This window comes from Truncatella angustata, assembly GCF_020726525.1.
Source record: "Truncatella angustata strain MPI-SDFR-AT-0073 chromosome Unknown BKA67scaffold_7, whole genome shotgun sequence".
Taxonomy (NCBI): domain Eukaryota; kingdom Fungi; phylum Ascomycota; class Sordariomycetes; order Amphisphaeriales; family Sporocadaceae; genus Truncatella; species Truncatella angustata.
In genome coordinates this window covers 2,040,692-2,060,628 of record NW_025763387.1, presented here as the reverse complement: position 1 = coordinate 2,060,628, position 19,937 = coordinate 2,040,692, and the positions used below count along the sequence as shown (strand labels likewise).

The 19,937-nt window shown below is 50.1% G+C and overlaps 6 protein-coding genes across 6 annotated transcripts; 4 read left to right on the top strand and 2 right to left on the bottom strand.

The window, feature by feature from the left end:
- Positions 1-2,058: 2,058 nt before the first annotated feature.
- Positions 2,059-4,320, top strand: BKA67DRAFT_538912 (uncharacterized protein; the record flags this gene model as incomplete). Its single annotated transcript, XM_046100545.1, has 3 exons — positions 2,059-2,069; positions 2,129-3,776; positions 3,829-4,320. The coding sequence occupies 3 exons, from the start codon at positions 2,059-2,061 to the stop codon at positions 4,318-4,320; spliced, it is 2,151 nt and encodes a 716-aa protein (XP_045955410.1).
- An 862-nt stretch (positions 4,321-5,182) lies between these two features.
- On the bottom strand, positions 5,183-5,872 carry BKA67DRAFT_538911 (dehydrase and lipid transport-domain-containing protein; the record flags this gene model as incomplete). The annotated part of the gene is made up of 1 exon (XM_046100544.1): positions 5,183-5,872. One exon carries the CDS (start codon positions 5,870-5,872, stop codon positions 5,183-5,185), a length of 690 nt encoding a protein of 229 aa, XP_045955409.1.
- Positions 5,873-6,303: 431 nt separating this feature from the next.
- On the top strand, positions 6,304-7,848 carry BKA67DRAFT_576192 (methyltransferase domain-containing protein). The gene is made up of 2 exons (XM_046103555.1): positions 6,304-6,814; positions 7,039-7,848. The coding sequence occupies exons 1-2, from the start codon at positions 6,487-6,489 to the stop codon at positions 7,821-7,823; spliced, it is 1,113 nt and encodes a 370-aa protein (XP_045955408.1). The 5' UTR covers positions 6,304-6,486; the 3' UTR covers positions 7,824-7,848.
- An 87-nt stretch (positions 7,849-7,935) lies between these two features.
- Positions 7,936-9,344, bottom strand: BKA67DRAFT_661841 (tyrosine/serine protein phosphatase-like protein; the record flags this gene model as incomplete). The annotated part of the gene is made up of 4 exons (XM_046107891.1): positions 7,936-8,307; positions 8,425-8,560; positions 8,748-9,006; positions 9,221-9,344. The coding sequence occupies 4 exons, from the start codon at positions 9,342-9,344 to the stop codon at positions 7,936-7,938; spliced, it is 891 nt and encodes a 296-aa protein (XP_045955407.1).
- A 1,848-nt stretch (positions 9,345-11,192) lies between these two features.
- On the top strand, positions 11,193-13,655 carry BKA67DRAFT_538908 (uncharacterized protein; the record flags this gene model as incomplete). The annotated part of the gene is made up of 3 exons (XM_046100543.1): positions 11,193-11,301; positions 11,365-12,852; positions 12,904-13,655. The coding sequence occupies 3 exons, from the start codon at positions 11,193-11,195 to the stop codon at positions 13,653-13,655; spliced, it is 2,349 nt and encodes a 782-aa protein (XP_045955406.1).
- Positions 13,656-17,219: 3,564 nt separating this feature from the next.
- BKA67DRAFT_538907 (acyl transferase domain-containing protein) lies at positions 17,220-19,407 on the top strand (the record flags this gene model as incomplete). The annotated part of the gene is made up of 7 exons (XM_046100542.1): positions 17,220-17,253; positions 17,304-17,728; positions 18,068-18,141; positions 18,306-18,367; positions 18,563-18,732; positions 18,793-19,105; positions 19,403-19,407. 7 exons carry the CDS (start codon positions 17,220-17,222, stop codon positions 19,405-19,407), a joined length of 1,083 nt encoding a protein of 360 aa, XP_045955405.1.
- Positions 19,408-19,937: the final 530 nt, after the last annotated feature.

The window sequence follows — 19,937 nt, the reverse complement described above, 5'->3', positions numbered from 1 at the left end:
ATAACAGCCCACAACTTAAGCTTTACCCAAAGGACTTCAAGGATATCTATCCCAACGGCCTCGTTTGTGTCCACCACAAAGCAACCCGCTAGTGCTGGGTTTCTGGGCTTGAGTGGAACAATCCAAGACCCAGCGGCAGCAAGAGGCATCGGAGTGGACCCGATTCCTTCTTCTGCGTAAGTACATCTTTGCCCGGCTACGCCCGCCTAAAACGATTGATGGCAGTCGACTTCCTTGCAAGTGCCCCTCGCAGCCATTCCGGAGGCCAACTGCGGCGGTGAAGTCCACGTCCAGCTTCCTACGGATTAGTCTAGGCGCTTCAGATACTCCCCTGGTCCACGCTACGTCAACCGGCTGGGGTCGGTCAGTGAGGGGCTGTTGCAATCTACTTCCAATTTAGCTGGACCCGAGAATAGCGTCAAGCCTGTCTGCCACGGATTGCAGACTGCCAGAAGCTGGCGCAGAGGATCATTACCGGCTGTTCACTCGAGTTGCTAATCAGTCGTTTCGTTTTGTAGCTCTCTGTCAGTTAACAACTGTTGATTAAGTGGTGCTCGTAATTGCTCGCAACCTTCCGAAGAGCACCACTATTCCCTCCCTCCCCAATCAGATCGCAGGATTTGTTACATTGTTCAACGCCTAGCGTCCCGTCACCTACGAGCCAGTGTTGAGTGTCTGCTAGTCGATCTGCCATTGTACTTCCAGGTCGCCTCATATTGTGCTGCGTCTTATCTAGTAACCAGGTATGTATTCGCGTTTCATTTGTTGAATTGATTCGCATTCCTTGGCGGTCATGTTATACCTCCTCCATGTCAGGGTGTACTCGATCTGTGCTATGCGAGCTGCGTAGCTTGTTGACACTGGGAAATGCAGTTGATAGTCTGGTGTGCCGTGCGTGGTCACAAGCCAATGTCAACACCATGAGGGGTTAGCCCTCCGCTCCCAGGAAAACCCAGGAGACGACACCGGTCTTGGTTGATGGGTTGTGCGACCCTACACTCCATCATTCCCGCCTACGCATGCACCAGAGAATGAGAATGCGGGAACTGCCACACTCAGCTGCGTTGAAACACTACCTACATAGACTTCCTTGAGCTTATGCTGACGATGCTCTTTGGCATTAGACTAGTGCCGTGGTGAATTCAGCCCCCAATACATATCAGCGCTGCTATTCTGTGTCCCTGCCGCTTACACTTGGGCTAGTAACAGAGGGGAAAGGCTGTCGATTTGAGTGATCTTCATAAACAGCCCGGCCCCCGACAATTGTCTCTCTTTCCACCAACTCGTACACACTCTCAGTTTCGGCTGGTGGAGGAGAGGCTCAATAGGGCTGCTGCACATTGCCGACTCCAACGTGAGGCGACAAGCAGCAGAACAGAGTTGGCCTCACTGCTCATCGATCGCCCTTCTACTATACGAATTGAGTATTCGCTCTGCTTAATTACATATTCATCTCCACTTTGCTATCGTCCATTTGCTCACCGCGGAACGCCCTGGTCTACCGTGGTCTACCCAATCCAACCTTTTTTTACGCCCAACTGAAAGCGGGTTTTGCGCGAAACCAGGATCTTCCCTACTCTGCGGCCTTCTATCACAAGAAAGCAACCCCTCGCCTCGCGATCATTCTAACAAACCCGTCCAAAGCCCTAAGAATTGGCTTCAATTGTCCTCTGATCATTTTGGGCTCAGTCGGACTTGCATACACACGCCAACCCGAGAGTCTCCTCACACCCTTCGAAGTCAACCACAACGACTAATTTCGCCATTTCGCGCAAAACAGACGGGACAGACTCATCCAGCGCAACACCACATACTCAATCCACCCCGCGCATAGTCAAAACTTAAGGTTCATAGCCTCTAGTGCGCAACTGCCCAACACCACATCATAGTGGTCACCAAGGGCCGAGTTCTGTTTCAATTCGAACACGCAAGGGCTGCGCTAGCAAACAATAGGTTGCCGCCTCTTTTTTGGATTTCCCTTTCCTGAGGCCACCTTTGCTCCGACGTTCGCGACCAGACTGTCGCGGGTAAGGGTACCCTACAACGAGACCATTCCTCATGTCGACTTCGTAAGTACACGTCTGTATTGACGCTTTTGCTTGTCGCATACTAACACTGCGACCTCTAGACGTATACGTATTACACATTCGCACTCGCGCTCGCATTCGCGCTCGCAATCTCGGCCACGTGCTGAGGTCTCGGGCGATTCTAGCGGGTTTTCTGACGAGCCAGGATTCAGTGAATCACAGGGAGAGGAAGAGGACGAGTGGACAGACGAAGGCGAACTTGACCCATCAGATTCGGCATCGAGCCCCGGGGATGGGTTTGCTCACCCAAGAGGCTCTACAAGACAACCGATCCGACATCACCAAATAGCGCCTACAAGAGGTCCGCCGCCATCAGGGTACGGCTACAGGCCAGCTCCGCCGCAGCAACAGGCGCCTGCCAGTTTAGACCCCTCGGAGGAATACGCCTACGGCTACGGCCAATATCCGCCGATGGACGGCCACTACGGCCCTCCACGCGACCCTCGGGCCCGTGGATATGGGCATCACGGTGGAGGATACCCTCAAAACCATGGAGGTTATGCGCCGCCTTACGGCAATCAACAGGTGGTACCTAACAATTACCATGCTCCGAACCCATTTGCACCAGCCGGTGGTGCTCGCCCTAACTATTTGGAATATGGAGGATGGACTGGTGAAATGAACCAGATGATGGCATATGGCGGCGGTGCCAATTACTTCAACGGGCCCCATGGCGGTGGACACTTTCCCCCCATGCCTCCGCTTCCCATGGCGTTGCAGCAATATGCTCAATGGCCAGTTCCACCCCCTCCGCCCACTGACGTTGGGCGACCGAGAACTCCGGCAAAAACGCCTCCCGCCCCTGCCCCTGCCCCTGCCCCTGCTCCGGAGCCTCCAAAGGAAGACCCCGAGAAGGAGCTTATGAAGAAGCGACTAGCTGAGATTGAAGCTGCCCAAGCAAAAGCAAAGGAAGAAGCCGAGCGAGACGCGCGAGAGGCAAAAATTCGAGCAGAGGCAGAAGCTGCATATCAACGGAAAATGGAAGATCGGGAGAGAGAGGAAAGGGCTCGAGCCGAGGAGAGAGCAAAAGCAGAGAAGGCTCAAGCCGAGGCGAAAGCGAAAGCAGAGAAGGCCCAAGCCGAGGAAATAGCTGCCGCGCTGGCCAAGGCTAAGTTAGACATCGAGGCCGCCGCGAAAGCAGCCGAACTGGCGACTCGAGAAGCTGTCGCAGCGGAGAAGAAAGCTGCAGAAGAGCGTGCAAAAGCAGAAGCGGATGTCATTGCTAGAGCCGAACGAGCAGCGATAGATAAGATTGAAGCGGCCAGAAGAGCAGACGAAGAACGTGCGAAAAAGGAAGCAGAGATGGCTGCAGCTGCAGAATTGGCTGCTCGGTTGAAGTTGGAGGCTGCTATGAAGGCAAAAGAGGAGGCTGAAGCAGCCGCGGCGAAGAAAGCCAAAGAGGAGGCAGAATGGCGCAAGACTCTGGAAGAGGAAGCAAAACTAAAGGCCGAGCTCGAAGCGAGGGCCAAGATTGAGGCGGAGCGGAAAGCTGCTGAAGCCGCCGCCGCTGCCGACGCCGAGAAAAAGAAAGAAGAGGAGGCATTCAAGACGAGGGCATTGGAGGAGGCCAGGATCAAGGCGGAAGAAGCAACTAGGAAGGACTTGGGCAAGGACAAGGACCCGATCAAATTTAAGGACGCTGTGGGCAGGAAGTTCAGCTTCCCATTTCGTCTGTGTCAAACATGGAACGTAAGTCTTATTCTCTCTTCATGACACCCAATCCGAGGCTGAGATTTTCTAGGGCATGGAAGAGCTCATAAAGCAAGCGTTCTTGCATGTTGATGTAATCGGCCCACATGTGCAGCAAGGCCACTATGATCTCCTCGACGGCGATGGCGAGATCATCCTCCCGCAAGTTTGGGACAGGGTTATCGAACCGAACCAAGCCATCACTATGGTCATGTGGCCTATGGACAGACAACAACCAGCAGGTATGCCGATGCGGCCCGGCCCGCAACCACAACACATGCCAATGCCAGGTCATCCTCATCACGTACGACCACCGGGCATGATGCCTGGGGGTCGTCCCCAAGCAGGCCCTGGACGACCCATGCACGGCGGTCCGCCGGTGCCCCCCATGCATCACCGCCCTGGCCCAATGCCTGGACCCGGAATGCACATGGGTGGTCAGCGACCACCAATGGTTCTCGAGACTAAAAAGAAGAAATCGTCGGGTAAGGGGCCCAGCCTGACAGCAGCGTTCTTTGGCGTGGGTGGAAAAGCGAAGAAGTAAGTAAACCATCCGCTCTGCCGTATCAAGTGATATCAAGTGATGGCTAACAGCACATAGGAGTAGCAGCAAGAAAAGGGGGTAACCCTCCCCGAGGCTTATCACCACAATGGCATGATGTTTCTCTCACAATCGCTAATTATGCCGCTTGAGCCTATACACCACTTTGTTATGTTCCTTCCATTCCATTTCTTGATTTGGAGAATGGCGCTCGTCAGTCGGGTTCAGTTTTCCCAACTTCTGGTTTTCATTCTTTCTTCTTTTTGGCATTATACCCCGCTTGGAGGCACGTTATTATCATAGCGGCATATTACACCATTTCTGTATTTGAGTTGGTATATATCGATCGCTGGTGACTTTTTGGACCATTTCTTGCATGGGCTGCCTATATCATGGCAATGCAGCGCTGCTCTTCTGGCAGCCTTTACATTTGGGGGGGTGAGAGACGGGTTGGGGAGGAAGGATTTGCATGACGACATGATGAGAGAAGGACCAGACGAGATTATGGGAGTTGGAACGCTAGGAGAATGTCGGACGAGACAATTGATTCAACGAGCGGCGCCACCATGCTTCAAAACACAGCGGTTCGTAGGCGAATATGGGGTTTAGATGGGATTGATATTACGCTACTCATATACAATTGTTGATAATGGTACACGGAGCAAGAGCCGGATTGTTCTCTGAAAGGGTTGCCCGGAACTCCGTCGCTCATGCAAATTCTAATCAGATCCTTGCGGACGCTCTGGGGTGTTCTACATTTCCGTGCAAAGACCGGCTTGATGTGACTCATGCGTATGGAAGATGACTGTTTGTGGTATCGCCACTGATATCGGTGTTTTCAAGCCTTGGACCAGGGTTGATATTCCTACTTCGGCCCCAGAACTCTTCGGGCCTCTTTCTCGAAGGCGTCGACCATGATAGGCGCAACCTTGTCTGCAACAGCCGAGCTCACAGCGGCGAACAATGGGTTCACGAACTGGAAGCGTATGCTCAGATCAACCTGACTCCACTCTTGTCCGTCTGCCCTCTTCTGCTCGAGCGGGCGTACCGTCCACCGGGTGACCAGGCTCTTGAACGTACCCTCCTGCGCACCGCCCGCGCCGCTCGACGTCCCCGGGCCCGGATCCCTCAGGCCATACTTGTGCAGTTCCGAGGCTGGAATCGAGGCCACGGCATCCCCCGAGATGGCCTCCACGATGCCCAGGCTCGGGACGCAGAAGACGCGACTCGAGTAGGTCTCCTGCAGCCCACTCCAGCCGGCCGTCAGGGTGCCGGCGCTCGGGTACCGGCGCTCTTTCTGTGGCGGGTAAGGCTCGGACCACGAGGTCACCCGCGAGACGGCGCAGTACGGCAGGAAGCGCGAGTAGGAGTCGATGTCAGCGATGATCTCGTAGAGGGCCGGGGCGGCGTAGGGGAGGGTGCGGTGGGCGGTCAGGGTCTGGGGTTCGGTGGAGGGGAGGCTGAAGAATGTACGTCTCGGCTGTTGCGGGTGGGCGAAGGGCGATGTCCGCGCAATGGCTCGGGGCGCAAGACGGGCTGCTGACTTGGTCGCCATTTTCAGGGTTGGAGGGAGGGAGGGACGGGGCGTGTGTAGACGCAATGTCCGAGGTCAGTCTAACTTAGCGATCAGATGTGCTGGTATAACGAGTGGATATTCACGGCCGGTTGCTTGGTGGATGGCCAACTAATTGTCATTACTATTGTTGTTATTGTAACTACGGAAAGCACGGGGATATTCGGCTACTACAAAATAAAGGCTACAATGAATGATGCTCTCCTACACCATGGCGGCGAGCCGTTCATGGTGGCTCTAGAACGCTTTCGTTTTCATGGAAGTCACAGCTCAAAGTTGAATGTGACAAGACCCGCACATTCAACTGGCAAATGGCAGCTGCCACCCACTCGGGTCCTACCCCAACCCACTCTGCAGCGAAAGCCAATGCACTTTTCGTGCCCCACCTCAGTACCTGCCCCCCAAGTCTCAAGCTATTAAACAAATTTCTTCTCGCTCAAGTTTTGTGCCTTTCTTCCTCACACCACAACAGCAAAGCTACAAGTTTTCTGCAAGCTTTCTTCGAGCCTGCTCAAACACCATGAGCAGAAGTTTTAGGTGACCCAAACGTATTTCTTAGTGTTCCGGCGACACTTTGGATCCCCCCCATCACCACCATGACGGACACACCCACCGTCCAGGATCCCCCAGCTCATGCCATTGAGCAAGAGCTCTTGGACAAGACTGCGGACTTGACCCTCCAGGAACACAAGGCGCCGCCTGGAGATGCAGATGCCGAGCTGCCTCCCCACCGGAGTCATGATCCTGATCACAACCAAAAGCGCACAGATCCCTTCCAGTTTGGATCTCGCTATCTGCAGCAAGAAGACGATGTCTTCGAGTTCAATGCCTGGGACCATGTAGAGACTGACGACGTATACAAAGAGTACGCTGAGCAGCAGTATGAGATGCAACGACAGTCGCCAGTCTCTGATTTTGACAAAAGTAAGTTCCCATCCAGCCTCTACCAACCACTCTTTTGCAAGCCCATTGCAAACCAACCCGGCTTTTATGATGATATCACAAATTACGCATAGTTCATCTGACTCTATGTGATGACAACTGCCTGTTTCAGTCTTTCGCTCCCATCTGACTAGCCACACAAAAACAAAATGTTTATTTTATTTTACGCAATTGTGGGAAGCAAAAATGCTAACTTTTCGCGAAAGACAGGTTCAACTCAGACCCCGCTAAATGGTGGAATCTCTTCTACAAGAACAACACTGCCAACTTCTTCAAGAACCGCAAGTGGCTGCAGCAGGAGTTCCCAATACTCGGTAAGGTCACTGAGGAAGATGCTGGACCTGTGACAATCCTTGAAGTGGGTGCTGGTGCCGGCAACACTGCCTTTCCTATCCTGGCAAACAACAAGAACCCTAAGCTGAAGGTCCATGCTTGTGACTTCTCCAAGAAGGCCGTCGAAGTGATGCGTACACATGAAGCATACAACACAGATTACATGCAAGCCGACGTATGGGATGCTGCCGGTGAAGAGCTGCCTCCTGGGCTCGAAGAGGGTGCCGTTGATGTCGTTATCATGATTTTCATCTTCTCTGCATTGAACCCGCGTCAGTGGAAACAAGCAGTCCACAATGCATATCGTCTCCTAAAGCCCGGTGGCGAGGTCTGCTTCCGCGACTATGGAAGAGGTGATCTCGCTCAGGTCCGTTTTAAGAAAGGCCGCTACCTAGAAGATAACTTTTACATTCGTGGAGATGGTACACGCGTCTACTTCTTTGAACAGGACGAGCTTGCCGCCATATGGTCTGGTGACGCTTTTACCAAGGAAGAAGAGGCTAATGGAGATACTCCATCAGCTGAAGAAAACAATGCAACAAAAATAGCATACTTTGAAATAGAGGATCTTGGTGTAGACAGAAGACTCCTTGTCAACAGACAAAAGAAGCTGAAAATGTACCGTTGCTGGATGCAAGGTCGATTTAGAAAGAAATAGATTTTACATTTGACAAGTACACAAACGTTATGACTTGCTTTCTTTGCTCTCTTGTGATGTGACTTGTCTGTTACTGATGGTTTATCAGATTTCACGTTCATATTCCAGCTCATCATGCTCTCAAGACATCAATGAACTTCCTCCTCTCCGCCTCCCCGAACCCAATCCCGTCCAAATACTTCTCAACACCGCCATATCTCTCGTTCAGGTGCTCCGCAATTTTCCTCACGAATTCTGGCGGACAATCTCCCCACTCGGGCGTCAACCCGATCTCAGCGATCTCAGCCAGTCTCGCCTCCATCTCCTGTGGCGGCGCTTCCCGTGTCAGCGCCGTCTGCGTGAGCAAGTAGTCGTGCGTGATGGCGTCCAACGGCACATGCATGATCAGAAGACATAACGCGACAGTCAGACCGGTGCGGTCTTTGCCCTGTGTGCAGTGCACCAGTAGTGGGAGGGACTGGGGCTGGAGGAATGCTCGGAGGGCCTAATCCGGTTTGAATTTAATGGTTAGGAGTTCAAGTTCAGATAGAAAGAAACGAAGGAGGAAAGAAAAGAAAGGAGTAGAAAAAAAAAACAAGAGGAAAGAGACATGAAAACATACCTCCGCGATCTCGCTCCCGGACTGGTCCAGCGTGTCCTCTCCCATGCCCACCAGTCCCCGCGGAAGCATCACTTCCTGCGAAATGATCCGGATGGCTTCGATGCGGTACCCGGTCAGATAAAGCGATACTAGTTTCCTGGACGATAAATTAGCACACGGCATTAACAGATCCATTTATTCCGCCATTCGACCATTCACCTCGTAAGGGGGTTTGCATTCTCCTCAGTTGACAAACACGCCCCAAATGCACTTTTACATAGGGGAAGCAAATACGATAGTAGAAAATAGAGAAGGAAAAGAAAGGGCAGGAGAGGAAAACCCACATGTAACTCCTCCAGCCCAACTGCTTCAACATGTGGTTCTCGAACTTCTTGCCCGTGACCTTGATCTCCAGGTACCGTAGCCCGGGGATCTGCACGGGCTCCGCGAGCGCCGCGTTGGACTGCAGCAGCGCCGGCACCTTGAGGTCCGCCGCCCGCTTCTGCGACTGCTTCAGGTGCTCCGTCTTGGTCCGCAGGTCCATCACCGTCCGGATCCTGTAGTGCTCCTTGAGCTTGGCGCGGTCTGAGAGCGTTGCATCGTCTATGTGTGATGAGGTCAGCCTTTTATTCTACATATATATTTTTTTGGGTAAATTTTCTTCGAAGGGTCTGGGGAGGACTGTGTTGATAGTGAACAGCGTGCGAATTGGTTCGCTCAGTTGGATTTTTTTTACCTGGTCGTGCTGAGCGGTATAGTAGACCTTCCTTGAGTACTCTGTTTTGCTGGTGTCAGTAGGTGGTTTTCAGTTGCTCACGGCGCGGTGTTGGTGGTGGCGGTGGTGACGACGATGATGTGTATACGCACTTTTTGCCAAGAAAGTCGTTTGTTGTCTTGCCTACGTCACGGAAGTTGAGGATGTTGTCAAACTTGTCAGACATGGTGAGGCTTGCTGGATATGATGTGGTGAATACAATTTTCTGAAGAAAATCAATGTTCACGTCCTCACCAGAGAAACCTATTCTTGCTGAGATGTCAGAGGGGATGTTCTCAATCTTTATTATCTTGGCATGGGATTGTTGATAGTTGGCAGCCAACTGGCTTTCAGATAGGCTGGCTGTTATGCGCCATCCTGAACTGGGGCAGGGGCAGCATGTGGCCTGCCCAATAAGCTGGGTTATGAAATCTGCCAAAAAGCATATTGATAGGTAAACTATACCAACAATAAAAAATATTGAAGTCTTCAGTGTCTATTTTGAGATGCTCTCGTGATTTCCAGCATTAATATCGCAGCCTTATAATCACTTCTTCGCAATGGCTCGGGGAGCGATATGGCCACTGTCCAGGTTTACATAAGCGTTTCGCTCTCCTTCGTGAAAGTCGAGATTGCAGTGCAATTGCCTTAGCACTGTGTAACTCTCGATACTAGTGAACGCATGACCCTAGTTAGGGATGATTATAAGCTGATTTGTTGCGCCCAAGCAGAAGGCGGTCAATGTAAAACGCCCAACTAGATGGGTGAAGATCCTGCATGGATCGTGCCACCAAACGTGAAAGATCACTGTTTAAGCTTTCGGTCAATGCATTAGGTTTCTGCTGAATATTCAGCCCAGAGTGTCTACTACCTGAGTTTGTTCGCGGCTACACTCGAGTATCATGGGCCGTTGAACGGAAAACAAAACAAAAAATTTCTTAACCAAATTTGCCGACCGCGTCAACAAGAGAAAAAGGAAGAGGCTGACGATCATGGTCATGCTGCATGCAATTTTGGTGACGCAGTTTCAGGCAATAGATCGGTCTTCTCAGCTGTGTTTTATTAGTGCCGGGAAATTAACTTAGTCCCAAGCTTGACAAGGTCTGCTGTATGTACATATGTATGTAGGTTGAATAGTCGAGACCGACAGGAACACCATTGATCTTCATTGAAAGAGCCGGGATTCGTGACGACTCCTCAGATGGAATTTCCTTTCTTGGCTGCTTGGGGATTTGATTGAACTGAGCTATCCTCCTTTGTGTTGATGATCTTCATGTCATTGCTCAAAATGTGACCCATGACGAACTCCAAGGTTCCTTGTTAGTGCATGTCAGACCCTGCGGGATACATGCCCGCACCTGTCACATTGGTGAAGGATACACAACTCATCTTCGTGTTGGTTACCCTTGATGAGTGGTATCCAGATCCAATTTTGAGCGATTGATGACCAAAAGTCGATTGAACCAAGGACTTTGAAGTTTGAACTCATGCTTTCTTTCAAAAAAAGACTTTGGATAGCGGGAATGTATCTTTACTTTAGAATTGGATGTCTCAGTGCTGTGATCCCTGTCCCTATTCCGTAGGACAAGACGGCCACACGGCCTACCCGCAACAAGTGCCACATGACGTCACTCTTTGGCAGCGCTCAGCGACAAGTCAGAAGTGTGAAAGGCATTGGATTGGATTGACGAGCCAAACATTGTCTGAACTATGTTAGTTGTGTTTAGACAATGGCACTATGATGAGCGGCCTCTTGAATGCCCCGCCAGAGCGGTCGCTAACATGCCTTACCCTCCCCAAGCGATTGAACTGATGTTTGGGCGGTTTCCCTGTGACGCTATGATGGAATGGCTTTTGGCCGTTCCTTTATGACGGGACTATCTTCCTCAATCTTTGTCGCATCACATTTCACAGACCCAGCTCTTTCATCATACCTAGTTCTGCATTGTTCGAAGCCCTCGTATCGGTTTGAAATACCCACCCCCAGATTAATATACACATTGAGGATTTGTGGATCAGTAGCAACTCGCCAGGGATGTCGACAGGGAAAGTACTCCAATCCAGCGCCCATCCGCAGCCTTCTGGGTCTGCCAATGGGGCGCAGATACAGAATCCCCATGACGACACATCAAACTCGCCTGCAGGTCCGAAAAAGCCCTTTCTTTGTTCTTGTGGTTCCTCTCCATAATTGTTGACATGTCCATTAGTACACTCGGGTCGACTCATATATGCGAAACCTCAAGACCTCCCCAGCTTTCCATCCGTGGGATTAGGACCGAACGGATCAGCTGCCAGCGCAGCTGCAACACTAGGTTGGAGTATGAAGAACTCACCAGAAATCTGGAAGCCCGACAGCTCGTCCTCGGCTTCAAAAGCTGCCCTGTTGGCACACGGTCACAAGGCCCCTGATGTTTGGACGCCTTCACTCAGTAGTCATGGCGCCCAGGCCGCCCTCCTTGCACACAAGTCCGCTAAGACCAGCGAGAGCTGGAAGCCAACAGCTACGGACCATGGGCACTCAGCAGCAACCCAAGCTTTCAAGGCTGGCCAAGTTGCAAATCTCTCGACCCAGGATGGAGCCAATTTATTGAACCGCCAGAGATCGCTTATGGCGGCAAAAGGTGCCATGGCCGTAAGGCCGAGATCGAACACTGCACCGTCTGCAAAAGACCCGACATATCCGGACGAAGCGAACGCTGCTGCTAATGCTCTCAAAGCTGCGACGGCAGTACATAAGGCGCCGCGGCAATTGAACCCAGCGCATCCCAAAGGTGGTGCGGTCCCCTTTACAACGATGAATAGACAGATGTTCACGTCACACCCACCTGTCAAGCTCGAGGTAGAAGAGCAGACCAGGGAGGAACAGCTACGGGCAGAGGCTGTCGCCATGGCAAAGAAGATGTTCACTACTCAACAGAAGATGATCGACCAGACGAAAAAGTCGCAAACTGCTAGATCAGGTTCAGTGAGACACACCAGGAGCACCGATAGTTTGAGTAGCGACGAGGATGAGGTACACCCTATGCAATTCAGCACGTTGCAAGACGCTGCTTACAAACTTGCGCAACAACGTCTTGCAAAGCTTCATGAAGACAACCTACAGAACAGGGAGTACCAGGAGTACTACGGGCAATCCAAGCCTCAGCGCAGATCTACCCTTAGGGGCAAACTTACTAGGAGAAGATCGTCCAGTGACGGTGATTTGATTGAAGACCAGAAGAGGTCTCAACAGATTAGAACGCAGATGTCTATCTTCAACTCCAAGCTTTCTCAAGTTGATGTGCAGAAAAGACAGCAAGATCGAGATGCCCTGATGGCTGCGGCACAAAGGAACGTCCAAGCACGTCTCAAGGGTATGGATGATGAGGTTTCAGCAAAGACGGGCATGGCCCCTATATCATCCTCCTCTAATTGGGAAGCAAAGGCACATGCAGCAGCCCAGTCGCGCAGCGAAAACCGAATGACTCACCATGGCAAGATTGATATCGGTGCTGGCAAATACATGACTCAAGAGGAGATTGACGCTATTGCGGCACAAAAGGTTCAGCCGACCTTGGATGAGATTAATGATAAGGCCGAGAAGGAACGCGCAAGGCAAACTGAGCTGAAACTCGAAGCCGAGCGTAAGAAGGAGGCACATGAGAGAGAGAAGGCTCGCGAAAGAGAAATCGCCGCTATTGATAAGAAACTGAAAGGTATGTATCACGCTTCTGACGTTTTGACTGATCAAACCTAATATACCACAGATCAACAAAAGCAGGAGGAGAAAGACAGGAAGGCCGAAGAGAAAATCGCCAAGGGAGAGAAGCACAAGTCTTTGACTAAGGGATTGTCACTACATCGCCACAGACACGAACAGCCACGGGGTGAGGCAATCGAAGATTCTACTGCACCAGTACCGGAGCCCATCTATGATGAGGATGAGCGTGTTGCGCTAAATGACGTCGGACAACCTGTGAGAGTTCCAGCCCCGGTTGTGCCGGTTACAACCGAGAACAATTCAAAGGCTACGCGGGTCGAGATCCCGCAACCAGAGCAGGTGCCCAGGTCGCAAGGCTCTTCGCCTACTGATAAAGTATCACCGACCGGCAAGGTTAAGACCTGGTTCAAGTCTCATTTCTCACGTGGCTCCAAGTCAGATGATGAAAAGCCCCAGGATAGCAGCCAAAAGGGCTTCGTTGGTGGACATGCCTTGACTGGCATCGAAAGCAACAACGCCAGCACAACTAGCCTGGATGGTCGCAGTGCGAGTATGCGTGCCATCGCCATGGCTGGCCGACGCCGAACCGATCTGGCGGACGACACTTCTGCCCCTACTACCCCAATTGGCAACGCTGCGGATGTCTCTCCCATGAGCAGCGACAGTGACGACGAGTTCTTTGATGAGGCTCGTGATGAACTTGGTACTGAGCTCAGCCCACCGCGTCACATATCAGATCCCGCGGTGAAGAAGAGCCACAGCCCAGTTAGGGACTCGAGGTTCCACGAAAACATTTAATTTGAAGGTCGGTTTTCCTTTCGATAGACGTGCGCTACGTATGTACGATGTACATGGTTTTATGACTGGACGACTTTGTGATTGGGCAAGAGGCGGGTCGGCGAGGATACATGGCCGCAAGGAGTATAGCTACAAGATACAACCAGGGACGCAGAGGTACTTCAATTCGTGAAATTCATTAATATGGTTTCATTTCGGCAAAGCAAATTGTTCGAGTTGAGTAGCCACGAGACTTCTCGCATCCTATGATCCACACTTTGCTATTGCATTTGGTTCCAAATGATCAACTCTGATCCTTCAAACTGTGTGGTATAAGTCCACGGTCATGCAATATGAGCGAGCGAGCAAGCAATGAAATTTCCGGGTGCCTTTACCTGTCTCATCGAAGAACTTACAGCGCTATTGAAGTGTGCCCTATTCGCTTTACTCTGTTTTTCATGTACGAAATTTCTGCTTCATCAAGGGAATTATACCTTCTTTTCATAGACGTACGGCTGATTTTGGTCGAAGGGAGCCATCTTTGCTTCGGATTATATTTGCCAAGGCAGATCTAGCATTGCCTGGGGTTGAGATCACGGAGGGCAACATAAAATCCATATTTTTGCCGATCGAACTTCTTTGACAAAGGTCTTCTGTGCTGCTTTCCCGACGAATCGAAGTCCAGCCGGTTCCACCTGTTGGTGAACGATATTCTAGAGCTCTTCATGAATCGTAGATATCAAATCATCAAGCTAGATGCTAGCTTCCTCCACGTGTCTGTCAAGGAAGTCATCGAGAATGCCAATGATCTTATTTGAGAAGCGGTGAGTATTGTTGTTGCGAAACAGGCTTCTGGGGAAGTGCCCAAATGGCAACTGCGAGTCCGCGAAAGATCGACAACTGTGACCAGTGGTGACCCGAAAACACCCTCGAAGAAGGAAGCGTTTTCCCGCAATTTGGACGAAACCTATCTATCCATGCCGGCGTCGGGTAACTCTGCCCGAAAAACGACGTCGGCAGTCAGGTTGAAAAAGGCGCTGTCATTCGAGCCAGAAATCATATTGTACATATCTCCGACCGTATCAAGATGTGGCAACGCGCTACGAGGTTACAAAACGTACCTAGTAATTATTTGCATCGCAAGCTGTGGTCGAGCAAGACGTACACGGAATTGGTTCGCCTCTTAGCTAGCAAGATGCCGACTGTCCATTTTAACCCGCTCCCATGAAATATCTCCTGATCTAGGTCTCCGTAAATCTCCAGTGATAACTTCTCCTTTAACGATTACATGAGTGTGAGAAGATGGTCAGTTCACTCTTCTCCACCACTAAATTCCTAATAGCCGCAATATATGTGCCGCTCATGATCTCAAACACGGCTACATGAGCCCGGAAGTCCTTCGCGATCCAATTGCGTAGCTCGATTACCATAAGCGAGTCAACGCCGTAATCTGACTGCTACTTGAAGGGCTCTACGTCGTCAACAGAACTTGACATGGCACGCGCCAATTTCGCAGCCAGCCATTGCACCACGACTTCGGTGCGCTCCTCAGATCCAGTCGCATGACGGAATAGGGCTGCAGGATTCGTCACGCCGCCAGCAAAATTCGTCCCCAGCCTTTTTGCCTGATGTCTGTGAAAATGTGGAAAACAGAGGTTGCAGTGCTGAGGTCGGGGGTGATGCTCCCCTCGATAGACAATTGGCTGGTGTGACGGCGCCGACTAGCAATTGACTGTTTGCCACAGACAAGACTGGTAGACCAGGGTCGCCATAGATGTTCAACGATACCAGCAACTCTGTGTCTTCAATTGCCATGATATCAGCAGCGATTCGACGATTTCGTTGATAGCTGGCCGTTTCAGCCACGATGCCGATATTTTCAATCCAGCCAAGGTCGAGAGAAACAGTTTTGAGGCCCATCGAGGTACGATAACGTGCCAGAGCATCCTGGAATGTGCAGCCAGCTGAGTAATTGGACTGTGCAATACTACCATATATACCAGAGAGCGAAGATAATAATACGTAAAAGTCAAGGGACCGTGGTAGAAGCTGATGGAGGTTTCATGATGACTGTACTTTTGATCTCATGATCAGCTCTCACTGCTCATGCGTCGTATGCTCAAACATGGTGTCGTTTAGCACCATGGCGGAATTGATGCATTCTTTGATTGCCGGCATAGTGCAGGAACATTCTTGCAGCATGGCTAGCAGGGATTCTTCGCGCGATACATCATACTTCGGGGCCATGACCTTAATATCTCGTCGTTGCAAATCAATTACGACTTTGGCAGCAGGGTTTCCCGGAAGTTACAGTCAGACAATAAACATGGAACTCGGTTATCTTGCTGTTGTTATAAATATCTACGCAGGTCTATAAGGTATGTCTGTGGGATTGGAGCACGTTGCCAACCTTGCAAGGCCTCAGCTGAGTTGAATATAAGCTTGTTCGGGCCATGACGCATTACAGGACCTAACTTCATGGTCAATATTGCATTGCAGCTGGAAAGGCTGGCTCACCATATTTCTTCTGATCTATAAATGTGGCTAGATGGAGACGCATAGATAAAGCATTGAAACCAGCATACGCGTCGGATAGCTTCGCTGCCGTAGGACCTGCATAATGACTCAGGGGATGAAAAAGGTAGTCAGTAGCTTAGCAGTAGGATCATCTTTGATGCACATCAGTTCAATGATACGTATGGTGAGATCACAAAGACGCACTAAGGGATCAGTATCAAGGCAGCATATTTCACGCCGGCCACTACAGCATTGGCAAACGCCATCCCGGTGATGATTTAGGAGATTTAGCCTTGATGAAGACGTAGATGCTCTAGGTCTTGGGATGATAGGAGTCGAACAGTATGACTCTGGATGTCTGAGTGACGCGCTTAACATGAGGAGGATGAACCCTGCTTGGCGATGTAGTAAGTCGAATTTTGATTAATGATCATGGTTTGGCCTTGCTAAAAAAAAAAAAAGCTGGACGAAAGTTCGGACAAGTCAGATCGCCCTTCACAGCGTCATGCCAACTGATTTTTGATGCCGGAAGGCTGATTCTCGGTTATTTTACCAGATGGTCCCTGCCTCCTCCCTCGGCAATGCTTGTTTAGATATGTTGTCGACTTTTCCCCGATTGCTAAGTCTAGGCCGCTGAGGCACGCTGACCCATGAGTTTTGCCTGTAAGAGTCAAAAACAAAAGGTGAATGTGGGTTTTGCGAGCTCGTGCGTGTAAGCGACATGGCTGGAGCTTGCGCTAATCACCTGGAATGATAAGTGAGAAGAGAACAACGATATCCTTGGTCCTCTTGGCAATTGTGTTTGTAACGCTCATGTCGAATCGAAACAGTGAACCTAACGGACTAGAACTCGTCGCAATGATTCAATTGTTCAAAAATAGATCTGGAGCGCATTTACAGCTACGCTACTATTGGGGATATTCCTCCTATTACTACTTGTAGATTTATCTGAGGCCATACAGTAGCAACATGAGTTGATATTGACCGAAACATGCCCAATACGCTCTGATCTGCCCGAGCTAGTAGATATATATCGGTATTACATTCAAGATTATCGTCGCTCAACCCATGGATGTCGCCGACTATGCTCGTCTTCGGCAAGGTCAAATTCGTCGTTGTTGTTCAAGATAGCATAGCTAATGTTCAGTGCAGCTGAATTGGGACAAGCTGGCCATATTGATCGACCCGAGTACAGCCAACCGCTTTGTACCGCTCTCCAGATTGCATTGACGGAACTGCTGAGAAGCTTCGGAATTATACCCAGTGCTGTTGTAGGCCATTCATCCGGCGAGATAGCTACAGCTTATGTAGCTGGTGCACTATCTTTGTCATCAGCCTGCAAAGCTGCTTATCATCGTGGACAGTTAGCAGAGAAACGGAAGACGACTACTGAGGTCCCCGGTGCGATGTTGTCTGTTAATCTGTCTGAAGAACAAATACCTAACTACCTCGATTCAATCAACGTGGTGGAACCGGTCAGAGGGGTGCAAATCGCTTGCGTCAACAGCCACCGGCACTCAAGACTTTCCGGCCCAGAAGAACCAATTGACCTAATTAAAGCACAACTAGATATAGATGTATGACGGTTTCTACAGTTGGTATAGAACACTGTTTTGTTGGAGGATAGGTCTGATGCACTGAGAGGAAGAGCCTGGATCTACTCGAGCATAGGATAGCAAATACGGTGCTCGCATGAGTGTGGGATTGCAAGTGTAACGCTTTAAGCGTGAAATGATAGTATAGGTACTGTCAAGTAGTGTATAGAAGTCTAAGTCCACAAAAGAGAATATCGGTGTACAGAAAGTGGGCATATGCCCACTGGCTAAGTTACGTGATCACCACTCCTAAGTAAGGTGATTCGAGAGCTCGTTGCCTTAGTGTACGGAGTGCTATCCGTTAACTATGGCCATCTATAGTCATCCATATTGCCGCAGACCCCGCCTACCCTATTCACTGAGGACAGCGTGAACCGCTGCTTGGAAGTTGGTTGGTGAGGTTTGATTGTACTTGGTAGGCTCTGCTACCCTGATGTACCTTACGCTGAAGCGCCAACCTGAAATATGCAGTGCTGCTGTGTAACTCAATATTCTCCACATAGTGCGGATCCGTAGGTTAATTACGCCACGCTACTAAGGAAAGCTTGATTTCTATTAGTGGCGAGCTACGATCTGATAGGGCTGAGCAACATGCGGCCCCAGAGGTAGCTTTCCCAGAAGGTGGGTAACGAAAGGATGGTCACTGTTGCAGCGGCCACTTCCTCACCTGCCAACGCAAAGCCCCAAATCTTTACCAACAGAAGGTAATGTCGCGTCCATACGTCTTTCAGGATACAACTTCACCGTTGTAAAGACCTCTGGCATCCCTTGAGGGAGCGCGATTAATCCTTGGAGGACTTTTGGTCTCGTAGTTAGTATCGGCGGCTAGTGTAACTATCCCTGACACTTTCCGACCGTTTTCATCACAGTCTTCATTCCTTGCTCCTGTGGACGCCGGCAAGGAGATCGATTATGAAGTTAAGCGCACCGTGTACGGGCGTGCGTACGCGACACGGGTCGTACATGCCAGTCAGGGACAAACCCAGGTTTACGTTGCAGTGATATCATTCCAGAATACCTTCCGACCTACTGGTAAAACCCTATAGTATGGGACATCTAAGCCGGGCTTGGACGGTGCTCATCCAGATGACATCGATCCGGTTGCTTTGCAAATAATGCAAACCTCGCTTCTCGACAAATCTGTCAACATAAACAAACTAAAACCTGAGGAGCACCCCCTGGATTGCCGGCCGTTGAAGATGGATATGTCGGATGATCCATCACGGTTCCGTCTCTGGGGATTCATGCGCTCGCTACCTCTGTCTAGCGGCAGCCATTTGCTTCACCTGGCGGCACTTGCATATGCGTCGAATGAGTTTGCGTTTGGAGCAGCCTTGGCCGCCAATCCTTTAGCTGTAGGTAAAGGGATGCGAACATCAAGCTAGACTAGGCGCTAGCCTGACTCACAATGTTTCGTTCCATGACCCACAAGCTCGCATGAACAAGTGGATTGTCCTCGGGCGTGATACAGCATGGGGTGCGGACGGGGGGGTTCTAGTTTCACAGAGAATGTGGGATATGAAGAGTGGCCGGTTGATGTTATCTGATTCTCAAGAAGCTTTAATTTGACTACAAGACGAAGCTAGTCAAAAGATAAGACTTTCATAAATTGAATATTACTTCATATAACATTTAATAATAAAAACGTCGTGATAGTTTAAGTATATATATAATATAATAATAAATCGTAATTCGAAATTAAATAACTTGTATAATATGAATTAACGTTAATTATTCGTTAGAGGTCTTTCTTTTAGTCTTTCAGTTATGATATATATAAATTACATAAATTTTATCCTATTAATATATTGGTGGAAGGACACCGGACCACGTATCCCGATAAAATACCTCCTGGTTTCAATCTAAGAGCCAAGATGTTCAGACACAACAAGTCTGTGAGGGTATGTGTGCGAGGAATAGATATTGTTAGAAATGCCACATACGGTGTAAGACAAAGAGCCTACAACGTCACGAACTGTAACGTTGATAGGCTTGTGGTATGTCTCGTTTAAGAAACTTGATTTAGAGAGAGATTTTCAAAGCTCTCTATATACGTGTCATAGCCAACGGAGTTTGTGGGTACTGTAACAAAGGCGATTCGAGCTGCAAAGTATAAAACTAGCCAAGGCATCTGGATCCATACCAACATCCTGGCCCAGTGTGTATGTTTCTCGCTTGCTATAGCCTGTTG